This window comes from Passer domesticus, chromosome 9 (assembly GCF_036417665.1).
Source record: "Passer domesticus isolate bPasDom1 chromosome 9, bPasDom1.hap1, whole genome shotgun sequence".
NCBI classification, from domain to species: Eukaryota; Metazoa; Chordata; class Aves; order Passeriformes; family Passeridae; genus Passer; species Passer domesticus.
This window is the reverse complement of record NC_087482.1, coordinates 39,681,390-39,700,117: the sequence shown is the minus strand read 5'-3', so window position 1 is coordinate 39,700,117 and position 18,728 is coordinate 39,681,390. Positions and strand designations below refer to the sequence as shown.

General features: G+C 44.2%; 2 protein-coding genes across 2 annotated transcripts in view; one reads left to right on the top strand and one right to left on the bottom strand.

Moving 5' to 3' along the window:
- ATXN7 (ataxin 7) overlaps positions 1-323 on the bottom strand; it is an 82,126-nt gene extending 81,803 nt beyond the window's left edge. The window contains exon 1 of the mRNA XM_064432925.1: positions 186-323. The gene's annotated coding sequence lies outside the window, so the exon portion shown is untranslated. The remainder of the gene's footprint in view (positions 1-185) is intronic.
- THOC7 (THO complex subunit 7) lies at positions 284-8,109 on the top strand. Its single transcript, XM_064432929.1, has 8 exons — positions 284-417; positions 718-835; positions 1,648-1,775; positions 2,131-2,217; positions 3,213-3,270; positions 6,261-6,327; positions 6,452-6,521; positions 7,729-8,109. The coding sequence occupies exons 1-8, from the start codon at positions 399-401 to the stop codon at positions 7,794-7,796; spliced, it is 615 nt and encodes a 204-aa protein (XP_064288999.1). The 5' UTR covers positions 284-398; the 3' UTR covers positions 7,797-8,109.
- Positions 8,110-18,728: the final 10,619 nt, after the last annotated feature.

The window sequence follows — 18,728 nt, the reverse complement described above, 5'->3', positions numbered from 1 at the left end:
CAGGGCCGTGGCGGGAGCGCAGGCGAGGCGCCCCCGGCCCCGGCGGCCTCGATGGCGCGGCACCATGTGCCGGGGGCATGGCGGGGCGGCCAGGCGGGGGGCGGCGGGGCCGGTGCGGGTGGCGGGGGCGGGGAGGTGGAGCCTGGCTGCGGGACCGCCGCTTCCCTCCCCCGTCGGGCGCTCACCTGGCGGGGCCGCCCCTCGCCAGGGGGCCGGTTCCACGCGGGGCGCGGGGCTCGCCTGCCCGCCCTCCCCGGGCCGCGCGTCCGCCGCCCGCCGGCTCAGGCCCCAGCAGCCGCCGCCTCCCCCTCCATGGCCGCCGCTCTCGCCGGCTGCATTGTGGGAAGCTGACCTCACTCGCTGCTGCCGCCGCCCCGCCGGCTCCGGCACTCGCCGCCATGGGGGCCGTGACCGACGGTGAGACCTCCCTCCCTCCCTTTCTCCATCCTCCTCTCCTTCCTCCCGCCCCGCGCCGCGACCCCCGCCGGGGCTGCCCGCAGCGCCGCGCCCCCCGCCCGCCCTCCGGGGAGCGGCTGCCGCGGCGCCCGGGGCCGCTCACCCCGCAGCCGGGCCTCCATCGCGGCCCCGGCCCCGCGGCTCAGCGGATCCGCCCGCTGCGGCTCCGGGAATGGCTCCCTGACGGGCCCGGAGAGAGCCGCGCGCGGCGCCGGGCGGCGGCTGCCATGGCGTGAGGCTTTAACCGGAGTTTTTCCTCAGATGAAGTTATCCGCAAGCGGCTGCTGATCGATGGCGATGGAGCTGGCGACGACAGGCGGATCAATTTGTTGGTGAAGAGTTTCATTAAGTGGTGTAATTCCGGATCTCAGGAGGAAGGGTATCTTGTTGTTTTGCTTTGGTTTATTAAGTCTTGGAACTGCTTAGCTGGCGTTTCAGTGGAAAGCGGGGCTCGATCCATTTGGAAGAGATCCGCGTTAAGATGTGCACAGCTGCCTTTCCTTGGCTCTGAGGTGCTGCCAGGACAAGCGCTGTGCAGGGAGAGGAGGGCTGCAGACGGGTCAGAAATCACTGAGGGCTGCGGGCTGACTCGTGAAATCTGCCAGCACCGCTCCAATGCCCCCAGGATTGCTGTGCCTGCTGCGTGATCCGGCCGGGAGCCCCGCTCTTGTAACACATCACGGCTCGGATATTTTACTTGGCAGTTCTGCCTTTGTTCTGTTACGGAAGGGAAATACTGCTGGTATTTCTGTTGCTGTCGTTCTCTCTTTTTTTTTTTTTTTTAAAGTCTAAATTAGTAAGGTACGAGTGACAGCCTTCTGTGGGGTCTCTGTTAGTAATGAATATAAATCACAATACTACCAGTGTGTATACAGAGAAGCACTGCACTATTAAAATACTAATTTGGTGGTCACAGAGCCAACCCGAGCTGGAAAATTTATAAGCCCTGTGTCAAACTGCTCACTGCTTTAATACCCACTTTAAACTGATAAGGGCATGATGCTGGAATTAATGTGTAGTGTTTTTAACTGCACCTCCAAAAAATTATACACTGACTCTTTGAAGTGTTTTCTTTATTGAATAATTGCTATTTAGCTGTCCCTTAAGCTACATGAACCTTTGTTTGCTTGCTCTGTGACGTGAGGAACTGTTTTTATGCTGGTTGAGAGCAAATGTCTTGTCTGTTTTCAGATACAGCCAGTACCAACGGATGCTGAGTACTTTATCACAGTGTGAATTTTCAATGGGAAAGACTCTGCTGGTGTATGACATGAACCTGAGAGAGATGGAAAATTATGAAAAAATCTATAAGGATATAGGTAAACATGAAAAAATGTTACTGGTTTTTGTTTGACAGTTTCTCTTATGAACAAGCTCAAGCCAGTTCTGGTGAGCGTAATATACACATCTGATGAGTGATGTGGAGGTTTTTTGGGGTTGGTTTTTTTTTTTCCTTACTAGACAGCACTTACATATGTGCTATGAGCATCTTGTAATTATGTAGATTACATACAAACAAGAGCTTTTTTAACCTATTGATGTGTATATAGTTTTTAAGCTGATGGAGCTAACAAGCCACCATGTCACAAACAGCTCTTTTATACTTTAGGATAATATCTTATTGACATGTATTAATGTAACTCTATATCTTTCTTATTATTTTTTTTCTTAAAGAAAATAGTATAGCTGCAGCCCATGAGAAGATCTCTGAATGCAAAAAACAAATCCTGCAAGCAAAAAGGATTCGAAAAAATCGCCAGGGTAAGGTGCCATATCTGTATTTACAGTGGTGGGCTTCATTGGTTTGTTATCTTTTAGAATACATTGTATTGGAAAATAGATTCTAATTTTTTGAAAGTGCAAGGCATCATGATTACCATATTCAGCCTGGTGGGTTCCACTGAGGACTGAAAGTTTTGGGTGGATGACACAGGCAAGATTGAACCAGCTCTCAATGACATGCAACATCAGGAAAACCTAAAACAGTGTCCTTTCTGAACACCTGTTTTAAGAGGTGTTTTTTTACCCTAATTTTAAAATTATATAGTCATAATTCATTGAAACCTAAAACACTCTAAAAGATGAGCAGTTGAGAAGGATCAAAAAATGTTTTGTTCATGATAAATGAAATGCCAAAAAGAAATTTTAGAAATATTACGTGAAAGGTTTTAAGTACAACTGTTTGAACAATGCTGTGGATAATTTTGAACTCAACTGGAAATTAAAATAACCTTAACCAGTAGGAATGTGGAGTTCTTACATCTTCACAAACATAGGTCTGAAGTGTTTGGTTTTTAATATATTCTGTCCAGTCTGCAGCACAAATTTTTCCAGGTGAATGAGGTACTTGGTCTTACTATCAGGAAATGGCTGTGTTAGTTGCCTGTATAACCATAATATATTATTCTTAATGTGTAATAGTTTTTTTAAAAATCCTAAAAGTGAAAAAAATTCCATGCATCATTTTACACTAAATTTTATACTATATCATTTTTTTCTAAAAATATTTAATGTTCCTGTGTAACATCAGCACCATTTTCTGTACATATACATTTGATTGTATCTAAACCCAACATTTATGAATCAGACACAAAAGACTAAGTGTGCAGCAATGCAGAGCTATGTTAAGGGGTTTTGAAAAACATTGAAACAGTTTTTTCAAGGAAAAAGAATCTGCCATTCCATGATACCTGAGTTTGGGTTCTTGAATCCATATTTTCAGGAGTATGTTGATTAACTATTTAAATGTCTTTCAGAATATGATGCATTGGCCAAAGTCATACAGCATCACCCAGACAGACATGAAACACTGAAGTAAGTATAAAACAACATTAAATTATAATAGAGCAGTAAACTTGAAGTCCCCAGACTTGACATTTCCTTGATTTCAGTTTGACTTTTCCTCACATTTATAGAATTTCTTTGACACAATAAAAACTTGTGTTTCTGTGTCCTTACGAGCTTTCCTTAATCTCCCATCTATTAGGGTCAGAATCATTGCTAATTGTTCTGTAGTTGAAATTTTTCCACCGTTAAGGTGAATAAGTGAACTGAGATGTGAATGCACATCTGATGTCAGTGAGTTGCTCAGAAAAGGGAGATGGTGGGAAGTCCTTTGACATGGCACCAGCCAGATTCAGTAGTCACTCAAAATGCATTCCACAAGCAAGGTGGAATGAGAGAGAACAGGAGAAAGCTCCGAGGGTTCTTTTTTATGTTTTCCTTCTGGTTGTTGTTCCTGCATGCCCAGTTATAAATGGCTGTGTGGTGTGCCACACGTAACCTGCCCTGGCATGCAGGGCAGACCTCCCTGTTGTCCAACCTGTCTTGTGTGTAACTCACAGTGCTGCTTGTCACATCCTGGGTTTGCATCACTGTCTGTGCTTTTGGGGCAGTTGTGGGGAGATTGACTCTATTGAGCCATACAAACATTCCAGGATTTGTTGCATCTATGAGTTTGTTGTTCTTAAACTGATTAAAGATGTGGTGTGGGATTACTGTTTCCATATAAGTGCAGCTGTACATTTATCCTCTTCCCACTTTCAGTGAAATTACAAGGGGAGGCTGTCTTTTCATATTCCATAGTCTTTCATAGCAAATGGAAGTGATTTGGTTATACTATTACCCTAATTTTTACCCATTTTTATAGCTATAAGCCACTGACAATATTTCACACATTTCTTTCTTGTATGTTGTTTTTCTGTGCCTTGATTTCAATACCCCAGCTTTGATTATTACAGGCAATTCTCATGAGGCTTGACTACTTACTTCATTAGTCAGCATGTGATATTTATCAAGTGAGGCTTTAATAAAGAGCTACCAAAAATGCAGTTTTTCAGATAAGTCAATTAAGAATAGAAACAACTAAATGAGAGAACTTGTGACTGTCCCATCCCTGGAAGTGTTCAAGGCCAGTTTGGATGGGGCTCTGAGCAATCTGGTCTAAGTGAAAGATGTCCCTCCCTATGGCAGAAGGCTGGAACTAGATGATCTTTATGGTCTTTCTAACCCAAACTATTCTATAATTCTGTGATGAATGATACTTTTTATCTTAGAGGATGCTGCATTGTTTAGGTTTGGAGGAATTATTCTAATTTTGCTTAACACATCCAAGCATAAGTTTCTTAAGCAAAGCTAGATAGAAAGAGTGGTAAGTTGTAGCTGGTAAGAATGCAGTCTGTAGGAAAGTACATAGAAAATGATACAATGAACCAAAGGCCACCCTTAATTCAGAATAGAGGAAGCCTCACCAACAATGTCACGCTTTTCATGGAACTCTTAATCACTAAAAACACTCTAGAAAACTTCTTGTGAGAAGAAAGAGAAGGGTTTTATTGCAAGAGTAGCTTTTGCAGGTTATCTGGCACAATAGGACAAAGTTTAGAAAAATACTTTCTTTGTGCTTTTAAGAGTCTGTTTCTTGGAACAACGAGTCATAGAGCACAAAAGAAGCTGTTAACAGCTTAGTCACAAGTAGTGCACAGGAGCCAATTCAGGAAATGATAGGAGCAGAAGTACTGAACAACAGTGCCCACAGTGTAATTAGATGCAGTATCAGAAGAGCTGTTCAGAGAACCAAGAAATGACACAGCCTTAGAAAAGGAGATATGAAGGTAAGAAGGCTAAGCAAAGATTATCTGGAATGTAAAGTGAAAGGAGCAAAATTCCAGATATAGCTTGGATGTTACCAGAAAAAAAAGTCTGTCCTCTCTCAGTCTGCTTACACCTGACAGCACAATGTAAACAGCAAGATTTGGCCAAATCTTTGGAAGTTTTTCAGAAACTAGAAACCAAATGCTTCCAGAATCAGTGTATGAGCCTATAAGCTGAAGAAAGGGGTAATGTCACACTCTCTCAGGTATTCCCATTGAGGTACCAAGCATGCTGGCTCAAAAAAAGACAAGGCCCTCAGGTAGCATTAAAATAGACCTTTTCCCATCCACAGGGAGGTACTTAGGACTGGAGGGCTTTTTGTGGTTCCCTACCCAGACTAGTTGCACCAGCTGTCAATGGCTTCAGGAAAAAAGGTTGATTTCCTTGCTGACCCCTCTATGACTCTGCCTGCTAATTAATCAGGGGTGATCAGCCTCAATCCACTCCACCTTTAAAGGAGCAGTTTGCTCTCATTGCATGGTGCATAAATTATGATAGGCATTAGAAGTAGAAGGACCAAAGTGGAGGTTTGGCTGTAAGAGTTGGTGCTCCATCCTCATTTGAAAGGTATATTATGGTACCTGCTGTTCTTGGCCTCAAAAAGGATTGTGGTGGTCCATGGTGAGCTCAAGTGAGAGCAGAAAGTTCTTCCCCCTGAGGGTGGTTGGGCACTGAACAGACTCCCCAGGTCACAGCACCAATCCTGACAGAGTTCCAGGAGCATTTGGACAATGCTCTCAGGCACAGGGCATTACTCTTGGGGTGTCCTGTGCAGGGCCAGGAATTGGAGTTGATATTCCTTGTGGGTCTGTTCTGGCTCAGGATATTCTAAGATTCTATGAATCTGCTTCTTTGTCTTGTATTGTAGGATCAAGTAAATAACATGTTTTGTCAGGACTGAATTGTTACAAATGCCCAGGGTACAACTGTATTCAGCTTGGAGGCCTAATTTTTTGTAAAAGTCCTGAAATTACAAGTCTAGAACATAATAGTTTAAAATTACATGAAGTGATCTTACCTCTAAATTGTTTCACCTGTTTTGTTTACATAAACAGTATGTTTTATATACTGTTTCTCCTTTACTTAGGGCAAATCTGTTTTGCAAGAATTTTACAGAATTTTTAAAGAATGCTCTGACAATCTCTTTTCAGGCAGCTAGAAGCTTTGGGAAAAGAGCTGCAAAATCTTTCTCACATTAAAGAAAACGTTGAAGATAAGGTAGGTTTTTCATAGGGATGGTTATATAATAATTTATTAGGAATACAGTTAATGTAGAGTCTGCTATGGGTTGTTTGGCTGTATGTGCTCTCTGTTTCCTACAACATGTATTTTATCATTCCAGTTGGAGCTGAGAAGGAAGCAGTTCCATGTTCTCCTGAGCACCATCCATGAACTTCAGCAAACCCTGGAGAGTAAGTGCTGTTCTTTGCTAATAGGTATAACTGGGTTGTGTTTCAGCAGATCAAAAGGAATCACAACTTCCAGCAGGGGGATAGCTCTGTGCAACTGAGGCTGGTGACCTCTTGCGTTGGCAGAATTTTTTCCCAGTAGTAGTCCAGAGCCTGAGACTGCTCCGAGTTTTTTTTCTTCTACAAGCTACCCACTGTGCCATTTCCTTACTAGCTTCAGGTTAATTTGTAGGCAGCAGAATTCTTTAAAATGTGAGGATAGAGAATAATCATTTGAGGTTTGTTTTTTTTAACAAAGTATTTATTGCAGAAAGTTATTCTTGTGCTTATTTCCGAATTTCATTTTATAATTCCTATTTGAGTAGTTTTGAACATGTCACTGCTACCATGGTATCATTTGAGGCTTTACTAAAAAATAATTTAAATACAAGGAAGGTAAGTGACAACCTACTCAGACTGTGAGTCTGTGATAGAGCAGGGACTAAAACTGTCAGACACGAGAGCTAAATTCAGGAATTAGTCGTACTCATCTTTTCTCATACAAGTACTTAATATTTTCAAATCAGCACTAACGTTTTGTGCTCTAATATGGGTAATATTGTTTTAAATATTTGCTGTGTATTTGCCCTGTCTTTCAAAGACAGAACAATTGGTACAGCCTCTGAGCATGACCTGATTAAATGCAGAGATGGCTCTAAGAGCAGACTTTCATTCTCTAAGGCCATCTAGATCTTCTTAAGCAGAATGAACTGTTAATCCTAGGTGCACTTTAGCAGAAGGTTATTGTTAATATGTGTTACTAACACTTGCTTAAGTATTAGTCTTGAAAGTGCATTTTCATATGAATATATAGATTAATCTTCAGGATTTTGTGAAGGAAGTAGCAGTTTAGTGAAAAGCACAGCTTCAGGATAAAATAAATAAACCATTAGTAGACAAAGAGAAAGAAGGGGTTAGAAGCAATCTGCTACCATTTAGTTCAATTGACACTATAGAATTTACCCCATATTTCCAGTAACAGCTGTTAGAGATAACATCCTGACAAACTGAAGGATTATTTTATTTGTTTGAACATAGCATTTTTTAGAATGAGATACTCAACTACACACTTAAGGCAATCAAAATAAAATATTTCAGTGGGACAAAGTTCTGCAATGTAGTCTGTATATATGACCAAGCATGTCTGACTAACAGTAATATTGAATTTTAGATGATGAAAAACTTTCAGAAGCTGAGGAATCACAAGAAACTCAGATGGAAGCAGAGGCCAAGCAGTAGATGTCATATGAAGACTGAATTACTACTCAAGAAAATCCAAGTATCTTCACTTTCTGTTGAAATCAACAGTAAGAGAGAGGAAGCTGGAAATAGTTTTCTACTGCTTCTGTGAATTTTTATACAAAAGTACGTGTTTTGCATATGTTTCAGGGGAAAAGAGTTGCAGATATTTGCAGGCAGGCACTCAGTGTTAATCCACAAACTTTGTAATTTGTGACAAATATACTTTGTTTCACAAAGGATGAAGCTTTTACACCATACTTGTGAACTGAGGTGTTTGTAAAACTTTGCCAATAAAAGGTGTTTTCACAGATTTTCCTATTTTTAGTAGGGATTGAATCTTGTAATAAGGACTCCTTTTCTTACATGACATCAGACTGAGGGCAGTGCATTTTTTCATGAGTCCCAACTTCCATACACAGTTCTAGATGGGACCTAAATCTGAGCTAAGTAGGCTCTTAGTTTTTTTAAGTAGCTGCCATTTATAACTCCCTGTGACTAGACTAGAATTTGATCATTTCATATAAAATAAACTACTTCTATAGAATTAATGCTTGTTAAGCCTTATAAAAAAACAAAACTGATACTGTACTAGCTTTAATTTTTTTTTCTAAGTGATGCAGAGAACTGCAGTGATCCAAGCCTTGCTCTGCTGTGTTTGTACACATCAAAAGTCACATTTTCAAATGGCACATTTAAAACTTAAATTTAAAAGCTTTGTTCTTGAAGAACCAGGAATCTAATCCCAGTACCATTTATAATCTGCTTCTGGATTTTATCTGTCAATTGACTATTATCAAAATACATCACAATTTCTGAAACAGATGGTGAGCCCTTCTTTTCTCATGATGAAAAACTGAAGCACTAGAGCAATAATCATGATGTTAAAGAATCAGAGATACTTTTGTTATTAGTTGTCAAAGTGGAATCTATCCATCCACCTGGATCATCCTGCTGTTTGAGCAATCTGTTGGGAAGTAAGAAAAGTTTCAACCTTCCCAAAAGAGAAGAGAATGGAATATGCTTCTGTAAGGCAGGGAGGAAGGAACAAGGGGCAGTAGTAAGTCATGTTCTAAAAACACTCACTTAAATGGAGCCTTCCAATGATTTGGGTAAAGGAAAACACTTTGGATCTCACTCAGGCTGTGCCATAAGCATACCTGGTTCAGGTGCAATAACAATGTTACATGGAACAGAGCTGCTGTCTCACTGGGTGACAGCTGAGGGGGATTTCCACAACTGAGACTTCAGACATGTATAACCTAGATGCTGTGTAATTCCCACTCTCAGTGGCTGTGGATCTGTGTGGATTGGGCTGAGCAGACAAACCTGAGCTTGTTTTGTTCACATTCCAAGTTTGCTAAAGGCGAGCCAGCTGAATAAGAAGTCACACAGCTTCAGTAGCACAGTGCAGCCCTGAACTAATAAGCTGTCAAAAGTCTTCTAGTTCACAGCTGGTCAGCTCAGAACACAGGGGAGGCTCAGGTGTGCCTGATGGAGCCTGTACAGACATGCAGTGCTTCTCATGCACTCTGAATTTGGCAGCTTGAGGGGTGGCTAAGCAAACAACAGGCATTTAGTAGAAGTACACCATCAAAAAGTATTAACTGTACAGCATTTTTCCCTTCATAACAACAGGGAACGGTAAGATATTTTGTAAAGCAGCAACACTGAATTATTGCCAAATCAGGGAGGAGTCACTGTCATGAATGTATGAATTATGAAGATCATAAGTGACAAGGACTCAAGGACAATTTTAAAGCATATTAATTTTTTTTTTTTGTGGTCAAAATGGCCTCCGTGAGCTATCTGGACTAAATTTTGATGCAGTATTCACCAGTTAAAAACAGTCTTTGTAACAGTGAGAATCTCAAATTTTTCCATTCATTGTTGTACATAATCATTTGGAAATTACTTGGATCATCAAGTATCTTATCTCAGAACTTGCACTGCTCTGTACAGAACATGACCAGAAACATGCCAACACCTAAGTCTGTCCTGGGAAGGAATATTTACAGAGAAATAAGGGTTGTACACAAGAGAAGCAATACAAATGCATGGCAAAGGAATATATTATAGTTCAAATTACAGTGATGCAATCTTGAAAATAAATTACTGCCCTGGAAAATCAAGTTGCCCTAGTCAATGTGGCAGGAAGAAAATTATGTCACCAGGCCAATCAAAGAAAAAAGTAACATCAATTCATTGCAAACACAGCCTCAGTGGAACATCCACAATATTTGCTCCTATTTCATCAATATTTATACCTCTAACCTCTTGAACATTAGATTTGTGCCAAAAAAGAAAACCAAATGCAATTCATATACCAGCCGTTATTTAACCTGCTTTGTTACTAAGACTCAGGTTCCAGCTTTGAATCTGCCCTTCATATGCTGGAAATGTATAATTCTGCATGTCCTTTAATCTTCTGTTCCAGAAGAATGTGTGTCATTTTTGCAGAGCACACATGATGGTCACTGTTACATCCCTGCCTAGAAAGCTCTCCTCTGTCATGCTGCTTACCTGCATTGACTCCACATGTACATGTATAAAAACCTAGGTACATAAATGCAGAATCTCAACAACCACACTATTTCAAAAAGCTGTTTCCTGGGTTTATGATTTTCCTTGACCCTCTCTAAGCTGAAAAATTATTATATGCCTAAGTGGTCCATCTCAGTGCCCTTGTCATGTGGATGTAAAAATGCAAGCAGAAAGAGAGTTGCTGAAGTGATAAACTGACATTTTCAGTGCCAGGACTTGTTTTTCTGTCCTGTCCAAAGGAGAGCAGCAGAGGGAGAGTGGAACATTGGACAGAATTGGCAGCTTGGGCAGGATTTGCTAAGACATATTTGGCAAGCTTCATGAAGGGATGGAAGAAGGAGGAGAAAGAATGTCACACTGTCAAATGATGGGATATCTCTGAAACCATGTTAATTTGAAGAAAGTTGTTGCCAGCAAAGAAAATTTTTTTGAGAAAAAAAAAAAGAATCCCAAAGATTTATGAGCTAGAAATTATGAGTTATTTGAGATACTTGTTTTTCAGATGCCACAGCTGGCTTGCACCATGCTTTCCTTCCTTTACTCAAGGCTCAGGTGGGTTACCTTTTCACATGAGTTAAAAAAGCTAAGAAAAAAATTCAGAAATGCAGGCAAGTACTGATAGTTCTGCTCTGGGAACCTGTGTGGCTTTTTCTTTCTAGACTAGCTGCATTAGGGACACATCCAGTGTATGAACCACTTTATAGATCTGTATGCAACAGACCCTGGGGGAAAGCAATTTAGCAACAGAGAAGTGCTCCACCTTTTCTGCTTCACTCCAATTGTCAAATGTGTTCTTGGGTTACCTCAGCCTTCATTTCCCAAGTCTGTTTTGATAAAGGTTGTTAGCACTGCTGCAGAATTTCCTGCACTCACAGCCCAGGGCTACACAACACAACCCAGAGCTGTGTGTTGCTGGGCACTGTGCAAATGTAGAACAGAAAGTCTTCTGTGTGCTGGGCAGTACCACAGCAGCCAGGAGGCAAAGCCAGGTTTGGCTTTGGCTTGTGTGTCCTTCTGGCCTCGTGTGATTCGCCTGGCAGCAGGAAAGTATCCAGCAGGAGCTGGCATGGCATGGCACGGCAGTGTGAGGCTGTGTGCCAAAGGCACCTGGGGAATGGGACACCAGGACATCCCAGCCAAGGAAGCTCAGCATCCCTGTAACAAGGAGCTTCCCAGATATTCAAGAGTAACCCTAAAGCCAGGGATGCAGTATGACATGGACTTTGCCTGGGCTAGCAGAGTCCTGAAGGGAAGGATGAGTGCTTACAGCTCTGTGCCAGGTGAAACGATGGAGGGCTTGTTCAGTGGCAAGAGCACCTCTGGACCTGTCCTGGCCAGGGGCTGCGCTGCCTGTGTTGGGCAGCCATTGCTGGCTGAGTGGCAGGAACTGGACTTACTCAAAGAACCCACGAGGAAAGAGCTTGGGAACAGACTCGTTTTTCCACAGTTGTTACATTTGTGTCCGTGTGGCTTTTGTGAGGGCCGAGCGGCGGCGGGGCCGGCAGGGGGCAGCAGAGGCCGGGCCGGGATCCGCGCGGGCATCCCTGTATCCATCCCTGCATCCATCCCTGCATCCATCCCTGCATCCATCCCTGCGAACATCCCTGCAAACATCCCTGCAAACATCCCTGCAAACATCCCTGCATCCCATCCTTGCATCCGTCATCCAGCCCCGGAAACAGTCCTGCATCCCATCCCTGCATCCATCATCCATCCATCCCTGCAAACATCATCCATCCCTGCGTCCCATCCCTGCATCCATAATCCATCCCTGCATCCCATCGGTCCTTTCCTGGGATCCGTGCATCCATCCACGCACCCCATCCCATCCCATCCCATCCCATCCCATCCCATCCCATCCCATCCCATCCCATCCCATCCCATCCCATCCCATCCCATCCCATCCCACTGGACCGTTCCTGGGATCCATACATCCCATCTCATCCTACCCATCGTTTTCCAGGATCCATCCATCCCACTGGCCCTGTTCCCAGTGCTTCCCAGCCTTGTGAGCCCTTTTCAGACATTTCCTTTTCCATTTTGCTGCTGTTTTCCATGCACAGCCAGTTCTACCACTGTCTGGAGAATCATGGAATATCCTGAGTTGGAGGGACCCACAATGTTCATGGAGCCTGAGTCCCGGGCCTGCACAGCACATCCCCAAGAGGGTTTTCCCTCCTCTCTGCCACGCTTTGTTTTCATTGTCTTGCCTGAACTACCCTGATTCTCAAAGCCTCTCTCTAAAATGTCCCAGAACACACAAAACACTGCCAAGGAGCAGAAGGTGCAATCCCAAAACCTCCACTCTTTAGGATACCACGTGATGCAACACAAGTGTATCCAATACTTCATTTTCCTGCTGCTGGTGACAGATCCCAAACCCTCCACGCTGCCTCCCCCATGCAAGGGCTGGAAGAGCAGTCTGGCAGTGTTTGCAGCAGGAAAAAAGTACCTCTGGCATGCAAGATTCTGCTGCCTCCAGCACATCCAGCCCCATCACTCTGAAACCAGGGCAAGAGTTGTTTCAGGATTATTACATACTGATTTGTGCTGAATTTGCATCATCATAGTGAGAAACCTGGCAAAAGTTTGCTAAAAGCAGTATAATGCATACGAGTTCCTAAAATATTTAACAGCAAATATGTGTTTTTAAATTGCTTTCACAATAAAGGGAAAATAAAAAGTAAACTACCTAAACAAGTTTTTTTCATGTTTTGTCAGTTTGCTGACAATGAAAACTCACCATCAGGAGAATTTAAAATGATGATTTATCTCCAAGGAGGAAAGGATTTGGTTCTCAACACAAAAGTTTCATCAGAAGTGTATGCTGGAAATAACAGTGTGTGCTGCATGTAACAAATAGGCCCCACTAGGAGCCCATTTGGAATAAAAACAAAACATATAATTTATTATATGGCAGGGCAAGCTGACTGTAGACACCTTCCCAAAGACTTACATAAAATATTACTACACTTAAATCTTACAGGAGCTTAAATGAAATTCACATTTACATTTGCTGCACCAAAATCTTGTCCATGAGCTGCTATCTCAAACCATGTATCTTCCCAAAAGTGCTGTATTGTTACTAAAATCTCCCAAACACTAAACTTCAAAGCTGAAAAGAGAAGCCTCTGGTAGATTACCAAGCATAAGACACAAATTTAGACACAACACATGGAAACAACCACCACTGCCCAGTGCAGCTTCTCCCAGTTACAGTAAGCAAACTTTGACAACCTACTGGAAATTCAGAGGTGAGGATGTTTTAACTTATATGAGAGAAAACATGAGGGAAAAAAGTCTTGTTTTTTTTTTTTTTTTTTTCTTAGTGCCTATTGATGTCAGTATCTTCTGACTCACTCTGCATGAGTTAACTGAGAGCTTTCAGATCAATTCTCTTCTGCTCTGTTATTGTGGCTGCAAGGGGTGGGAAGGGTCATGGAGTACTGGACACTGTTATCAGTGTCCCCTGTGCCCAGCAAGGTGCAAAACTACAGTGGGGACATCTCCTGCAGTGGGAGCATATCCAGTACCTGCCCACACACCCACGAGTGCCCTGGTGTCAGGAGACTCGTTGTGCTGGAGATTTTCCCTCACTGGCTGACACGTGCTGGTTATTTTTCAAAGTTTGCACATCTGTGTGAGATTTGTGCCCTTCTGACATACTGGCATGTCATGTTATTGAGGTGACTTGGGGAGTGATTGAAGGCAAACTGGTGGTTTTGATGACAGAAACCCTCCTTGGGAGAGCTGTGCCTCAGTCAAATAAAACATGAGCAGCAAAATTATTTGCTGGTGTGTAACAGCAGCAGGATTCACTGGAGGAGTGAGAGAACTTCTGCACCTCAGGATTCAGCTTGTCAGGGGCACGTATTCATTCAATATCTTATACAGAAAAACAGGTTCTTCCCAGCACTTCAACCAACCTTTCCCAGCCCACAACACTCGGCAAAGTGAAGGAAATCTTTTTCTGTGTGGTTTCTGCCCATGGGTGCCTTTGCTTGTGTAGACAGGGTGGCAGTGAGGGGGGACAGGGACTGCCCTGGCCAGGTGGGCACTGCTCTGCAAGACCTGCCTGAGCAGAACAGCAGTGCTGAGGAGCTGGGGGAACAGAGAGGCACATTTGGGATGTGTTTGGGTTTGATTTGCCAGTACTACACATTCAGGATGATGGCATAAGAGTCAGCAAATCCCTCTTTGAATAGACAGCTTATATTTATATTTATCTTGTGATCATTTCTCTCCCTTTCTCTTCTTTACTGCCTAACCCACCAAACCTGCCAGCACTAAGCACACCAAGGGATGGCAAAGGATCTCAAGGCACAGGGGGAAAACCCTTGTAAAATCTTGTTCCAATACAATAAATAGCCAGCATATTTACCGAATGTAGAAAGGTAAAAAGGGGATTTGTGCTCCACTGCATCATCTCTCAAGATGCAGGTAGAGACATTCCCTAAGCTTGTCAGGACTAAACCCAGACCCTAATCCTACAAGAACATCAGCTAACACTGTGCCATCCTACATCAAATCAATGACACAAAACTGTTCACCTCTATCTCAGGCCTCTCACATGATGCTAATTTACTAGATAACATGTGAGGGCTGCAGCCATCACCCAACAATGTTTTAGGAAGGAAATCACACATCTCCTGCAATCTGGGTAAGGGGCTGTGCAGAAAATGGTGCAGGGAGTTTGCAAAACTATTCCAATTAAAAAAAAAAAAAAGTAAGAAAGAAGAAAAGCATCACAGCATAGTTAGAGACCAAAATCCTGAGGGAAGCAGCAGGGTTGTTTGGCAGCTCAGTTTGGGCTGCAGGAGCAGCAGTGAGGCTGTGCTGGGCAAGCCCAGCCTTGGTGACACAGCCAGGGACTGCAGGCTCTGCCCAGGGCTGCCTGCTCCCTGCTCCCACTGGCCCAGGCCCTGCCAGTGTTTACTTGGCCTGTGGATCCTTTTAAATCCAATGTCACGGGCTTCTCAAGTGTGCCAGTTGCTGCTGCAGCCTGGTGCCAGCTGATAGATGGTTTATGCCACTAACAGTGCCTGAGGAGGGGAATTGCTAAAAAGCAGTGGGAATATTTACTTTCTCCTGCTAATGCAAGTAGCAAGCAGAGGATTTCAAAACCCTTGTAACCTGCATGTAGTCAGCTGCAGACCAAGCCTGGCTGGGGGCAAGCAGAAACCACGGGATACAGCGCCACAGGGACAAGCAGCTAGAGCACAACAAATGCTCAGGGCAGAGTGCTCAAAGACAGGCTGCAGCATCAAACCACCGAGCTGCCTGCAGGGAGTGACCATGGAAGGGATGTGAGCAGCGGGCTGATTGTCTTGGAAGAGCAGAAAGGAAGCAAAAAGAAAGGAAAAGCAAAGCCAATTAAGTGTGAGCTGATTGTCCATTCCTTGTTCCCGCTCCAGGACAACATCTACATCCTCTCTGTGTGAATATATGCAGGCAATATGTGTGCATTTCCAAACACACACACCTCCTGCAACTGGAAACCTTGCAGATTGCTGGGTGCACTGTACAAAGCACATCTGAAAGCTTAAATTGATTTAATCAACACGCATCTCAGTGACTCCCAGTTTCTCTGACAGTAGCTCACAGCCTCACACACACCCATCACTACCACAGCTTCTCAACCCGGCCAGCCCAGAGTCCCCTCTGCTGCCTCCACTCCCACGCTCCCACCAACAATAGAAACACAGAGCCACTGTGGAGGAGTAAATACTTGGTATTGTTTGTCTTGACACTTGGGGAAGCACTGGAAAGTTCAGCTACCTTGCTGTTTCACATTGCCCTGTTACCACCCATTGTCAAAACTCCTCCTCCTGTTTGCTTTACAATTGCTCATCCCCTGGAGAAGCAGCGGGAGGGAGACTGGGCACGTGGAGCAGAGAGCTGCAATTTCACTGAGAAATAATAGCACCCGACCAAAATGTTCTGATTGCATGGATGCATCAGCGCAAATGAGGCAAGAAACATCCCCAGTTGTGTCATTTCCAAATTGCTCCCTGCCAGTCCCCGTGCCTGTGATTAACCACGTCAGACTCAGCAGGCTGGGTTCAGCACCCCGTCCTCCTCCTGCTCATTAATTCCAGCAGCCGTCCCCAGGGCGTGAAATGGCAGCAGGTTTTGTTTGTTTGCTAAAAGCTGTAAAGCTCCGTGGATGGTGTGCTCAAGCCAGAAAGACACTGAGTCACACTGAGCTGTCTGCTCCTGGGGCTCCACAGCAGCTCCTGGTTCCTGCCAGCTCCCACACTTGCTGTGTGGATGCTGCACATCCCCACATCCCCTCCTGCATCTGCTCCTCTTTGCTTCTCTTAGCTCACATGTGAAAGTAAGGTACCTAAACTGGCCTGGTAGGATCATGCAATTATTTCAGCTGAAAAGAATTTTTGGAGGTCTCCAGTCCCACCTCCTGCCCAGAGTAGAGCCAGCTTCATATGTAGGTGATGTTGCTCTAAGCCTGAAGCTGGGCATTTGAGTGTCCCCAGGGATGACGGTCCCACTGTCTCTATGGGTCCCAGTTCCAATATTTGACCATTGGGAAATTTTTTTAACCCCAAAGTTAGACTACATGTCTGCTACTGCTCATTTAGACAAAGCATTGAACAGGTTAAAAAAGGTCCCTATTGATTGTGCTCTGGTTTTCCTTGTGGCAGAATAGGAGATGAAGAGTTAGAGCTGCACACGAGACACGAGCTGAGCTCTCAGGCAGTGTTATTATCTGCCTACCATCAGTGCAGCCACCCCAGCCTTTCAGCAGCCATGGGGAGAGACCAACCACAGGATTTATCACGTCAGATTCTACTCTCAGATCAGACTGGATGGCTGAAAACCTCACCCTGATGCTTTTCTTTCTGGAAGCAGTTTTGCCTGCAGTCACCCGCTGAACACTCACACAGTGCATTGCACCAGCAAGGCACACTCCCCCCACTAGCAGAGACAAAATGAATGTATCCCTTCCAATAATATTTTATTTGAAAATCCTGAAGAAAAATACTTGCTCATGCTCCCCATGAGAAAGGCAAAAAATTAGAGTGGTGAATGATATTGTAGCAGTGCCTGTAATTAAGGAACTGGCAGCATTTTAATTACAAACTAATATCTTCAGTGGCTGATGATCCAGCTGTTCAGCAGACCCAATAAAAGTGAGATTGCCAGTTCCAGAGTTACAGACCAGCAATTAAAGTTTTAGGGAGGTTTTCTGTACTTCTTGCTTATTAAGATGTGTTTCTTGTTTGTTAAAGGCCTTGGGGAAATTTCAGTAAAGTCCTTATGTGAATGAGTAGTGAGCTTTCCTTTCACTTTCAATGATTCCTCTGTCACAACATTGGGTGGAGACATCCTGAGGTCAGCAAGGGTCTCACCAGGCTTTCCCCCACCACACTAAAGCCAGCTCAGGGCTGCTTTAATGTTTTCCACCTTCAAATCATTGGCCCAGCATGACCAAGGAGCTTAGCTGAACACTTTTTAGAGGGTACCTCAAGCACCAGTGGGGATTTATTTAGTTATTACATAAAATTTAGAACTACATTTTAAGCACTGAAACATCATTAACCTAACAAGGCTAAGAACCCAGCAGTTTGCAATATTAAAAATACTAAAAGCAGCATGAAGCTCTATCACTTCCCCAGCTTCTGCTTCTGACCCACTGCAGAATAAAACCGCAGTTCACTCTATGTTTTTCTCCATTCAGGAATTTAGAGAAAGTGTTGAGATGTTGTAGACATGAAATCCCTCTGGGCAGTCCCTCCAAGGATTCCCACTGTCCAAGCAGCCACCAGCACGTGGCCCAGAGGCCACCAGTGATGTGCCCTGAGCGTGCAGGTGCCAGACACCAGCTGCTGCTGGCTGCTCCCAGGACACGCAGGGTACAGCAGGAAAGGCTCATGGCAGCTGATTTACCTGCCTGCAGGGCAGGAGTGTGCAGCCCCCTCCATCTCCTGACACCCAGCATTACGGGCTGTGCTGGCTGCCTTACACAGCCAGCCCTGCCCTTGTACAGAGGCACAAAGCCCCAGCCAGGGCATGCCCCCTCCTCATCTCCCTGCCTGTTCCAGCACAGGTCTGCAGTGAGGATCAGCACACAGGCTTTTCCCTCACCCCTTGCCTGGGGGCACCCAGGGATGCTCACACTTCCCACAGAGATGTTCACTGCAGGGAAAATCCCCCACTGGAATGCATCTCACTTCTGAGAGCACATCTCACTTCTGAGAGCACATCTCCACCCTGCAGGCCTGGCTCAGGGGAGGGATCCCCACAGAGCTCAGCAGAGACAGCCCTTGGGAACAAAAACCTGCTGAACGAGACCTGCTGTGTCTCAATTACACAGAATCAGTATTCCCAGCATCACCAACACGAGGATGGGAAAATGAAGATGTGAAG

Bases quoted from the DNA above. Each gene is read 5' to 3' on its own strand.
- THOC7 (XM_064432929.1), top strand. The intron at 2,218-3,212 runs GTAAGGTGCCAT...AATGTCTTTCAG, and splicing joins GATTCGAAAAAATCGCCAGG to AATATGATGCATTGGCCAAA. The intron at 6,328-6,451 runs GTAGGTTTTTCA...TTATCATTCCAG, and splicing joins AAGAAAACGTTGAAGATAAG to TTGGAGCTGAGAAGGAAGCA.